Source organism: Diadema antillarum, unplaced genomic scaffold (genome assembly GCF_040938485.1).
Source record: "Diadema antillarum isolate AM-2024a unplaced genomic scaffold, OU_Dant_1.0 seq00000978_RagTag, whole genome shotgun sequence".
Classification (NCBI taxonomy): domain Eukaryota; kingdom Metazoa; phylum Echinodermata; class Echinoidea; order Diadematoida; family Diadematidae; genus Diadema; species Diadema antillarum.
The window spans coordinates 397,888-410,723 of NW_027271818.1; the positions used below are offsets into that span (position 1 = coordinate 397,888).

The 12,836-nt window shown below is 37.8% G+C and overlaps 1 protein-coding gene across 1 annotated transcript in view; it reads right to left on the reverse strand.

The window, feature by feature from the left end:
• Positions 1-12,836, reverse strand: part of LOC139742069 (protein unc-80 homolog) — a gene marked incomplete at its 5' end in the record, with an annotated part of 94,863 nt that overhangs the window by 12,607 nt on the left and 69,420 nt on the right. Inside the window, 3 exons of the mRNA XM_071652629.1 lie at positions 888-983; positions 3,662-3,889; positions 5,475-5,598. Of these exons, the coding sequence (XP_071508730.1) occupies positions 888-983; positions 3,662-3,889; positions 5,475-5,598 (448 nt within the window). The remainder of the gene's footprint in view (positions 1-887; positions 984-3,661; positions 3,890-5,474; positions 5,599-12,836) is intronic.

A 12,836-nucleotide genomic window follows, 5' to 3' on the forward strand; every position in this document is an offset into this window, starting at 1 on the left:
GAGTGAATGAATATTCAAATACATACAAAATATATATGTATGCAGTATGAATGCACAAATGACAACTAAACAAACAGAAAGATATATTTAAAAAAAAACCAAATATTATGTCCCTGATGCAAGATATACACTTTGGCTGGAATTTTCACATTAAATCTCTCTTTGATATGTTATATGCTCCAGCTAGTCAAGGCAAGTTAGGTACTCCACTCGAGAAGTATTCAAACCCTCTCTGTGCCAGGGACTTTGGATAGTGTGTTCAATGCTATGGGGTTTTCTGTGCCAATCAACACTCAAAACACATAAAGGATCAAGACTTATGCAACACTGTATACTGTATGTGCCATACATTGTATATTGGCAAATCAGAAATTGTAAGACAATTTTGGAAGTGGCTGAATTTGTATCCAAGAAACTGAAAACTGGTAATGGAATTAAAAACAAGTTTGATCCTTTTTCAAGAGAAATGTAAGATATTTCGCACAATGGAGATGATGTTCAATGCATTGTGTCTCAAGAGGCAATATTTTTGTGTACTCTTAATTGTACATATATCAGTTGACTTCAAAAACTTGCGAAAAACAAGAACACCAACAAATATATGGTATATGAAGTATATCAGTATATCATTGATTTCAATTCTGTTCACAGAGCTTGATTACTGTAAGACAAAAAAATTTCGAGCGCATGAAACTTTCACGAATTGTGCGAGGAGCCAAAATTTCTATATAAAATTCATATAAAAGTTCTTGTCTAAACAAATATATTGAATGCCAGTGGCAATTTCTGAAATGTTCATGCCGTGAAAGAGACCGTTGGCTCCAATTCGCGAAGGTTTCATGCCGCGAATATTTCTGGTTTAACAGCATCTGCTGCGATTGCCTCACCTAGCATGTGTGATCCGAGCTCCTTGACGACGGTTGCTATGCGGTGCCACTCCCTCGCGAGCTGTGGCTCAAAGCACACCATGATGATTTTCAGACCTGCCAGAAGTTGGAAATCAGTTAAAGCATCAAATTCAAAATGGAAGAATCAAAATGAGCAAAAAGAAAAAAAAAATGCATTTAAATGTATTAAACCAAGCACTATGTCAATATATACAAGGCAAACTCTGAAAATAAAAGAAAATAAAGATTTATTGATGCACAGCAACAAAAAAAAAAACAACAACTAACATTCAGATGAAAAAAAAAATTTGAAACATCTTCTCCCACTGGCACAAGAAATTTTTATTCATGAACTAAACTAGAAATGTCGCTATGGCGACTGGTATGCCTCCGCCATAATGCATGATTCTCCTAATAGGTCTAGATAGTACATGTGGACAATGTGTGATTACATTTTCACAAAACTGGCAAAATATTGAAATGACAAGTTTGTCACAAATGTGTTGAATGTTCACCTTCCTTGACCTTGGTTTAATTGGATGAATAGGAGAGCATGTATTTGGGGATTTAAGGACTTTAACTTGACTTTGACCCATTCATACATTTGTGCATTGAGTAATTTTCATGGTACCGGTATAGAGAAAAAGTGCAATTTCTGTACTGAATAGTAAATTGTTACCATGTTCATCTGGCCTTTGACCCTAAAATTCATAAGATAATCACTTCCAGGTAGAACATGCATAAATATGCAGTAAGTTTCACGATAAATTGAGCCACTTCCGAGATATGGAGGAAAAAGTTAGTTCAGCACTTTCACTTGATCTTTGACCTTTTGACCTTTGAGGCAAAAAAAAAAGAAAAAAACAAACAACTCTCCAGAGAATTTCTATTAGGTTACACATGCATACACCAAGTGTAAAAAAAAAATAATAATCCTGCTGGCATTGCATGAACATGAGGGAAATAGTAAAATTTTGAAGTGTTGCACTTGACCTCTGACCCCTGACCTTTGACCCCATGAACCCTACATTCTCTAGATAATCACTGCCAGTCAGTACATGTATATACTATGTTCCATGAAGATACCTTGAACAATTTTCCAATTTACAGAGAAAAAAAGAAGTTTTAATACTTTTTCTCGACCTTTTGACCTTTGACCTCATGACCCAAACTTTCACCAGAGAATCTAAATTGGGTAATACATGTATGCACTAAGTTTCAAGAAAATATTTGCAGGCATTGCATAGATATGGTGGAAATAGTGAAATTTTATGTATTTGACCTTCACCTTTTGACCTTTGACCTTGAGCACGTGCACCCAAAAGTTGATAGGCACAACTTCACCCCCTAATACACATACATGCCAAGTTTCATTAGGATACCTCAACAGCTTTTGATAGTTTCCTTGTCCACAAAATTCATTACGGACGGACGGACAGAAGGACGGACAGACGGACAACCCGAAAACATAATGCCTCCGGCACCACTTCGTGGCGGAGGCATAAAAAAATTGCTGGCATTACATAAATACATGTATGAGGGAAATAGTAAAAATTTGAAGTGTTGCACTTGACCTTTGACCTCTGACCTATGAACCCTAGATTCTCTAGATAATAACTGCCAGTCAGTACGTGTATATATACTATGTTCCATGAAGATACCTTGAACAATTTCCAAGGTACGAAGAAAAAAGCGAAGTTTTAATATTCTAACTTGACCTTTTGACCTTTGACCTTTGACCTCATGATCCAAAACTTTCACCAGAGAATCTTAATTGGGTAATACATGTATACACTAAGTTTCAAGAAAATATCTTCAGGCATTGCATAGATATGGAGGAAATAGTGAAATTTTACGTATTTGACCTTGGCCTTTTGACCTTTGACCTTGACCATGTGCACCCAAAAGTTGATAGGCACAACTTCACCCCCTTATACACATACATGCCAAGTTTCATTAGGATACCTTAAAAGGTTTTGATAGTTACCCTGTCCACAAAATTTATTACGGACGGACGGAAGGACGGACGCTACGACGGACGGACGGACGGAAGGACGGACGGACGGACGGACGGAAGGACGGACGGACGGACGGACAACCCGAAAACATAATGCCTCCGGCACCACTTCGTGGCGGAGGCATAAAAATTGCACCTACCAGTATTAAGAATGCTGAATCAAATTGTCCAAAAGAAAAATTATTTCTAATCTACAAAATCATATTTCCTTTGATTTTGAATGGAGAAAAAAATAGGGTAAAATGGTTATAAACACACAATTATGAGGCTCTGGATATGGAATAGAGCTCAAAGAAATGTGCCATTCAGGAGTGATTTCATACAATGCGTAACGGCTGTTTATTGAAACGGTAATATAAGTTGCAACCCCGTAATGTAAATCTTATGTTGTGAGGATGACAACACATGACAAGTCTTCCTTTGACCTGCATCACAAATTCCGACTACATTGTATTTTTCTCCCTTTTTTTTTAGCATACATGGGTTCCGTCGTAACAACCCAACAGGGCAGAAAGGTTTGTACTAAGTAGTCATCAACCACACATTTTCTCTTTTAAATTAATATTTTGAGCGAGTTGTAAGCCCACATCATTGCCTCTACCAACTTGCATACGTTGCTGCGGCCAATATGATTGTTCTTTTACAAAAATGTGGTTAAAAAAATCATGACAGAGACACGCAAAACCTCTATGATGTATAAGGATGATGGATGGACTTCAGTTTGCCATCATCCATATCTGGATGGAAGCGGACTCACCAAGGTAACCCGCCTCATAGAGAGACTCTGGCACGCATCCCGTGGAGTCGCGGTAGGAGAGGCTGGTGTGGCTGGGCAGGTCCGTCATGGAGGAGTACTGGTGCTTGGGGGCGCCGCTGCCCCCTCCCCCGCCTCCCAGGGCCCGCGGCTGCTTCTGGGGCGGCAGGAGAGCCTGGAGGATCATGGAGATGGCGAAGGAGATGTCCGAAGGTCGGATCTTGGGAGAATCTGTGCGATTATAGAAGCAAGAGCAACATTCAGATTCATTTATTGTCCATATAGGAAATTAGTTTAGTTGGCAAATACATTGTACACATAGGAATAGCTACATACATACATACAGACAGACATACATAAATACATATATTCTTGTACATATATACATAGGAATATTACAGATCATGAGAGAAAGGCTTTACAGTGAGGTGCAGGTATAACGACATAGGTTGAACGGCACCTCTTTCACACTGTTCAAGGATGTCTTCTACTGACTACTAATAGTGTCTGTAGATATTTCTTTGTGTGTTTGTTTACTATGTTTGTGCTTTGGTTGATACAGTACCACACTTGTGAACACTATGTTGTTCATGAGGAATTAAAGTTAAATTGTTCTTAGCTATTATACTTTGATGACAGCAGTGCCCCAAGGGCCTGTAACTGTAAAATTGGTGGCCACTGGTCACATTACACAGGTGGCCACTATGCACATGGTTTTTAATGAGGCATTTCACTTGGGGGATTTTTTTTTTTTTTTACTTTGTGACAGGTCAATGATGAATTCCAAACTTTTGATATAAAGACACAAAACCAAACCACAGACATATTAGCCGGGTTCACACGTGCAAAATAGCGGGATGACGATCGCGCTCCATATCTCGAGATTTTTTGCAACCGTTCACACGCTCCAAATTAGCGGGATAGCGATCACACTCGCAATCTCGAGTTTTTTGCAAGCGTCCACACGTACAGAATTATCCCGCTAATTGCCGATCGAGATAACAGCAAAGCCTGCAAACTGGGTCACACAGCGCCCTTCTCTATCACTGCCTGCGCGCACTTCCCTTTGTCCATCGCAGAGGCCTCGCTGTTGTGATGTGTGCATTGCATGAGGGGTTATAAAATCCCGACCGTTCACACATACCAGCGCGAGGCGAATTATCCTGCCAATTGAGGAACTAGCGCAAGATTTCTTGGGATTAGCATTGCGATGCTTATCGCGCTAATTTTCGGGTTTTTTCTGTCCACACGTGCAAAAAACTCGAGATACCGATCGCGATGCAAATCTCGAGATTTGTATCCCCCTAATTGGTGTACGTGTGAACCCCCCTTTTGTTTCTCGGACTCGTTGAGTTTAACTGTGATCTTTGGTAGATGTGAATGCCTACAACTGCACACCAGAATTCCTCCAGTTCCTCAACTCAAATGAAAGACTCTATGAAAGATAGAAATCTCTGAAAGTGTTTTACACGCTGAGCGACCACACCATGCCTGCACAAATCACTGCTCAACAATCCTCAAGCAAGATGAGCTCAATTTTTTTTTAAATAAAACTCCATCAATCATAAACAGAATGAATAATATGAGTTCACGATAGATTTCCCTTGACTGGACACTGATTCTAAGGTCGTTTTGCAATAGGGCCCGACTTCTCCAATGTAACAAAATCCTGCACTAGTTTTTCACACAGCCTTAACTACACGTATGCTGACCATCTGAGAAAGGGTACCACTCTGTGCTTTTTTTCTTTTCTTTTACCAAGAATGGAGTACCACTCTTTCCTGTTGTTCTTTTTTTTTTCTCTCTTCCCTCTCACCTATTCTCCCACATCCGACCCGAAGACAGAGCGGCAAGACGAAGTACAGCAAGATGGTCTCTGTCCTCTCGGCAGAGTTGAACACGGGAGTCCCACCAAACACCTGCTCCAGAGTGTAGAGGTCCTAAACACAGTGTATGCATACACACAATAAGGGAGTTATGACTGGTGGTTCGTGGGTATACACCAACACTGGGATTTTCTGTTTACACCTTACACTGTAAATGAATAAGTAACACACTGGCTGCACTAATGGTATCACAGGAGTTACTACACCTAAAAGGGTTTTCGAATCAAACAGTCCTATCTAAACCTTAAAGATTTGGAATATGGATGAGGGGTGGGGGGGGGGGGCATGATGATGAGGCTCAAAGGGAATGATTGGTCATACTGCATTTTCACTTGTACACCAAATACTACATCAGATGTGACGGGATGTGTTATAAGAAGCGGTCTGCTTCATATATACGAGCTAAAACACTTTGGTGTCAAGTGTACAGTTCAAGAGCCCAAAATATCTGTAGTCATACAGGAATGAAAAAAATAATTAATGTCTCCACCACCAAATATATTCGTTATCAAAGAGAAAACATGTATACCAAGAGGTGATATCTATTCTTCATCAATGACAAAGATTTTCTTAATTTCTTTTTTTTCATTGTATATTGTATATAGTTGTAATCAAACAGAATTTATCAAGAAGTATATATCTATTTCTATGAGAAAGATTATTTTTCCTGAATGTTTTCTTTTCCTGGCTAAACTCAAAGAGGATTTGCACCACAAAAGTCCACGTAGTCATTTGTTGATCATGTCAAAGTCATTTTGTCTTTTAAACTAGGGTTTTCCCCCACTTGAATTTTGTCAGAGTATCCTTTTACAGGGAATGCATCCACTGCACTGATTTTTTACTTTCTCTCAACTCTATCTCCAAAATATTCTCCAAGTTTAACCCAGTTATGAATGAATCAATCATCACATTTGCATGCATGTTTGACAAAATATTGAACCATTCTAAAACTTCAAAATCACCAGTTGTAAAATGTGTTGCATCATAAAGGCATTTGCTTTTTTGCTGGTTTTGTTCTGTACTGGTTTGATCGTGTCAGATTTATTTCTTTCTCTGTTTCCCAGCCCCAGACAAAAACAGAAAAGTTGGGGGGTTTGCCTCATAAATTCTCCTGCAATTCATAAAACTTTGGAATATATCAAAACCAATGAAATGAAATCATGGTATTTGGGCATTATAATTGACAGCAAAAATCTGCAAAGTTTTACAAAATGAAAGTTAGTGAATACATGAATCCTATACATCATTTCTAGATTGCATCTGATTTTGCATGTAATGTGTAAGATATATGACACCACTTCAAGAAGATCTGGTATATGAATGTATCACTCTTAACTTGTCTATCAGGTTTTGCATGCAAGCATTTTATCAATCAGCATACGGGACACAGGGTACATCTACTTGTACACAATATAATGGATCTTCTACATACAATAGTAGGGCATAGGATATATTATCCCCTAGAGTACCCCAGCAGATCAACATTTTCTGCCTCAAAAGGGGGCAAAAAATAATGGCACTGTAACCTCAGAAATGGATCATAGAAATCATCTCTTGAAATATGATATGCTGTATGACAGCAAGTGGCTTTCAAGAAAAAGAATATAAACCAAGAAGCCACTCAGTCCAGCTGCTTAAAGTTGTTCTGCAAAGGAAATGTACCACACGTAAGACAAGTAAACCAGACATGCCCTATGAAATGCTCCCTTGATATTCCCATAGAAAGAGCATGCTACTGAAAGATATTCAGGTATCATGCACGCCACCTACATATAAATATACGTATATATATGTATATAAATATGGATATATATTTACACATATGAATATTCATCTTATTTGCATAACAATTCGTAAAATTTATTATCACCCAATAAGGAAAGACTGCATCATGCTTGCATTCACTCATGCTCCAAAAACATTCCTTAAATAATAAAAAAGAAAGAAATATACACTCATATATATGAATAGATCAATTGTAGATACATTTTGAATAAGAAAAATAAATATAGTATAGTAAGATAGGTATTGTTATTATAAAAATTAAATGATTGAAAGATATCTTCATGCATGAAGTAGAAAACAAAGAGCACCTATTTTGCGTCACTTTACAAAACTGTACATCTATCCTGCACTGATCAAATCTCCAATACAAAAAGAAGCAAAATCATCTCCCGCCTACCAAAAAAAAAAAAAAAATCCCATTCTTGTCACCATTCACTGTTAATATCACTCATATTTTGAAAGATTTGCTTCAATCTTTAACTCTCATTTCCATTGATTTGTATATTTTGCAGCAAATTCACAATGAGCTCTTGTTACAGTCTACGAGGGCAATTCCATAATCCAAACGGTAGACATTCAAAATCCTTTTTTACATGTACAATATGCAAACTTTAATGATGTTACAGCTTTTGAAAGCCTTCATACATTTGTAATTAATAACTGAACCTAATCTTTACAATCAATTTTACGTGTGTCAAGATTGTGTACGGAGTAAAATAAAATTGAAATAAAAGCAGACCGACTGTCATGTGTAAAACAGTATGAAAATAACCACATTCTATTTGCATAAGATTTTCATAATTAGGTCAAAAAATAAAATCTTGTCTTAGTGCGTCAATCAAACAAAAAAGTAAAGATTCCACACCTCATTGCTTCCCACATATTCATGCTGTATGCTTCTGGGAAAAAAAAAGTGAAATAAACCTGGGGAGAAATATCATGCGCTTTGAAAATCATGCACAGCCACGACATGCCCTAGGCTTTATATAGCTTAGGAGGACAATGTAAGGATTATTAAAGGTACACGTTGTGCCAAATATGTTTACAGTGGCACCTACTTTGGTGGCAAATATGGTTGCCACGCGAGTTACGTGAATGTATGTGTGAGTGTTCGCGTGTGTGTTTGTGTGCGAGTGTGTTCACTTGCAGAACACAACGCTATGCATGCAGAGCATCAATTGCAGGGAACACGACCTTGTGTCTACGATGAATGAGTGGGTACCAATTAAATTTTCACTTCTGAATTCGATAACCAATTCGCTCGAACCGGCATGCACAAATGCATTGTCATATTAGTGGAAGGAAAGGATGCAACAGGCTTCATTCATATGGCAGGGTAAGCAAGCACATGGGAGGCGCTAATTTGAATGTCTGTTTTTCAAACAAAAACAAAAAAAGAAGGAAAATACCTTCTTCATGATCACAAAACATGTGAAATGGTGGGGATACATAAATTAAGAACAATTACAAACAAATGATCACAAAATTATCTTTTATCTGTTATTAGTAGGTTATTTCTTTTCCTGGTCTATATTAGTTGCGCCTCAAGTTCAGTAATTTTAAAATCTAGTTGTGTTTTTTGTTTCTTTATTTCAAATTGCCTGCTATCCATTTTGATAGCGGGTGATTTTTATTTTTTTTTGGTTTTGTTTTATTTTTTTTCTTTTGCAGAGTTTCTGTTTTTGACGAGGAAGGGGGGCAGGGGCAGTACTTGCATCACTGACTAACATGCCATATTGTTAATCAAAATTAAGGAGGATTTTTTTTTTCTCTCTTTCTTTCTCACACATGCTTAAAAAAAAAAAAGGAATCTTGAAAGAAAGCTGAGAGAGGCTGAGAAAACAGTTGGATTCCCTGTTAGTCAGCATTCATGCACATGACCAAAGAAAGGGAGAGTTTCGGCCACTACTGGAGAGAAAAAAAAAAGAATAAATATGGACATGCCGGCAGGATGCAGATATAACAAGAGAGCAAATTGTTACCATGGCAACCATTCCAAGATGCAGCAACCGATACCTGACAACTAAGCATAACCATACTGCCATTATACAACTCTTCTTTTCTTTATAATAGAGGTCAAGGGTATCTCTCAGGCTAAATACTGCTTCTGATTGCAAACGGAGGCATTCAAAATTTGAGCTCAAATCACTGCAAATAAATGATATCAAAAAATGAAGAAAAAAAAAACACTTACATCATCATACAAAAAGGGAAATACACTGGTAAACTGTTGGGGCAGTTTCATAACATCAGGCGATCAAAATGTTCAAACTGGGATAAGATAATCATACATGCAAGCAAGTATATATGCATGAGAAATTTGATGCAAAAACTTATTTGCAGTAATAGCAATGCATTACCATCCAAACCGTCATCAAGGTTTATTGCTTACAGTTATATCAACTCCAGTTGAGGGTGGGAAGATAATTAAACAGGAAAAAGAAAAATCTCAAATCTTGTTCTACAAATGAATGGTCATTATCTGCTGAAGGTGATCATGAGGGAGGAGAAAAAAAAGCATCAGATACACAAAAACAGACAAAAAGATGGATAGACATAACAACACAGTTACAGACAGACAAGACACACAAACAAACAAACAAACAAACGGACACTAAACAAAGTGATTGTCACTTGCCTTGGGCTTCATCCAATATTGATGCTGTGACGCAAATGTGATGAGAGTGGGTTGAAAAAAAATATACATCCACGGTGTGACGACAGACAAAGAGTTTGTTTGTGGCTTTTAAAAAAAAAAATCTTTTCACTCGGTTGGTTCAATTTCTTTCCATTTTTTCTCTTCTTTTCTTCTTTTTTTAATAAACATATGGAGTGAAATGAAAGCAGATCGGCAGAGAAGCGAGTGGAAAGGTGACTGGGTGCGACAATTAAACTGTGTGAGACTTTCGTGGGTTTTCGTTTGGTCGGTGAAAAGGGGCGTGTGACGGATGCAAGTGCCTGCGACTAACTCACCACTACAGACACCTCATTCACTCGGCAAAGGAAAACTTCTGTGAGTTCGGAGAGGATAGCATATTGTATGTTCACCCCCTCTGGCAAATGCATGATTATTTTTCACTTTGATGCATTCTGCCAGGATCTTTTATACACAATCATTACTTCTTCTTCTCCTTTTCTTTTCTGAATTGACCATGAAGTCCCAGGGCAATTTTGTGGCAGAATTTATGATCATGAACTCATTAAATTAACAATTCTGTATTTCACTACATATCCTATATATATGAGAAGGATTTAGATGTAACTAGTCAAATACATTCAGTCGACACACAATAAAAAACAAAGATCCAATCCAACTTATTTGAGAAAGAAAGAAATTTTATCGTCTATATCATGTTGCCAATTTAAGGATTAATTATTGATTTTTAGGATTTGGATGATTCTGCTGCCATGTCAAACACTGGGATATGTATGAACAAAGTAAGAACATTTTTGGAAAACTTGTCGCACCCTGTCGCAGATTATGAAAAACACAGAGTTATTGTTTACATATCAAGATTTCTAGCTCATAGGAAGGTTGAGAAATGCACAGAAAAACAACATTCTTGAGACTGAAAGAGGTACATGTAACTTATCTCTGAAACAAGATGATTTTGCATGGAATCATTTTCAGTTTCCATGGAAAGGCCAAAGGTGGAAATTCTCAAACAAGGCAAATTTGTCTGAAGAATATCAAAACCATGAAAATTTTAATGCAGTGAATGTCCTAAATGTCATGCCAGTGAACAACTTTTGGTATGAACCTGCAAATGCAGATGATTTGACAATCAGTGAAGGGCTGTAAATATTTGCCAGTTGATGTAAAATGCTCTGTATTTTTGTTTTCTAGCTCTCTTGCAGGCATGACACAGATTTTGAATTGTGATCATTATAAACCCAAGGTCTTTGATTAAGCACACTCCACAAAGTGAAGCAACCACAAACTTGAACGTTTGTGAGTTTGGTTCTTAGGGATGAGCTGAAGGTATTCCTGACCCACGTCTCAAGAATGCTGTGTTTCTCTGGCGTGTCGGTGAAGTCAGCAGTTACAGCATGAAAGGCAAAGAACTGCACTCTTTTCTTGTTAATGAGAGCAAATCAATAATGAAACAACAAAGCGGTGTTGGCAATAATGACTAGGGGAGAGGGAAATAAGAGGAGAATGTAAACATAAAGATACTGAGAAAAGAAAATGTATGATTGCAATGGTAAGAGATTTTAGTCAATGTGAAAGATCCCTAAAGAAGACCATAACAGGATTTTTCGTTACACTGCCTGCCATTGTTACTTTAACAGTTGACTCTAGGTTACGGTAGTTTAATTTTCAAATTAGTCGTCCTTGATAATCATACACATCGCTGTGTCTTGATGCAATGCACGGCTTCAAACACACTACAAGAAGTGTGCGCCTAAAGTCTCTAAACGCATCTTTTGCCCTGATGGCTCCAAGTTACATAAATTGGTGTAGATGACGTCCATACCACAAGGAAACTGAGAAACACTCGCGGGCATTTTGGGCCGTGAAGCAACCTATGGCTTCAATGTGACTACTCTACAGAGAAAGAAATCAACGTGGTATTGCCGTTACACAGATTGTGAAGAGCTCGAATTTGTGATCGTGTGTAGTGGAGATCACAACCAAAGTTTAAACGCCTTTCTCCCTTGGCCAAATTGTTAGGGTTAGCAATTCAAGAGCTCAAGGTCAATACCTCTTTAATAACGCATGATACGTGCTGCTTGAAAGGTGAATGGCTGCACTTTGACAACGTCTTCCAGTCCGTGCCACAATTGACAGATTAAAATAATCATGGACCTAAGGTCCATGATGTAATTGTTATGAAGTTCAGAACCTTGTTGAAGCTACATTGTAAGCCTGAGATAATACCAACATAAACCCATTGTATTATTAACTACTTGTATTCTTTGAGTGAAAAAAAACCACCAAAAACATACACATATGGTACCTTAAAATATTCTAATTATCATTTAATACCTTTATTTTACATGATCAAAGTTCTGGGGGAAATCTCTCAAGCTGACAGGCCCCAAGCAGTTTAAACTTAAATTTGAAAAGGACGTTCAGTTCTATGGTTTTTCGAACAGTTCATCCTGCATAGTGCTGAATGAAAGGCAATATATTATATACCAACATATCGACATACCTTTATTTTCCTGATTTCAAATGTTTTAACATACACATTCTACGTGTCTTTAGAATTACAAGTAGAGATCATTACAGCTTAAGGCCACCGCACACTACACGATCAGACTGGTCTTAAAGTCTTAAGCCAAGCTGGGTCATAAGACCAGTCGTACGACCGGACAATTACCGCACACTATACAACCGAACCTTACGAGTAGGCTTACGACTGTAAAGCGCGCGCAGTGCGCACTGCGTGCGCTTGCATTTTACTGCATTGTGAATGGCTGAAAGCCTACGACCGGTCGTAGAAATTCAACATGTCAAATCTCTACGACTAGCGCTAAGACCCAGTCGTATGACTAGAAAA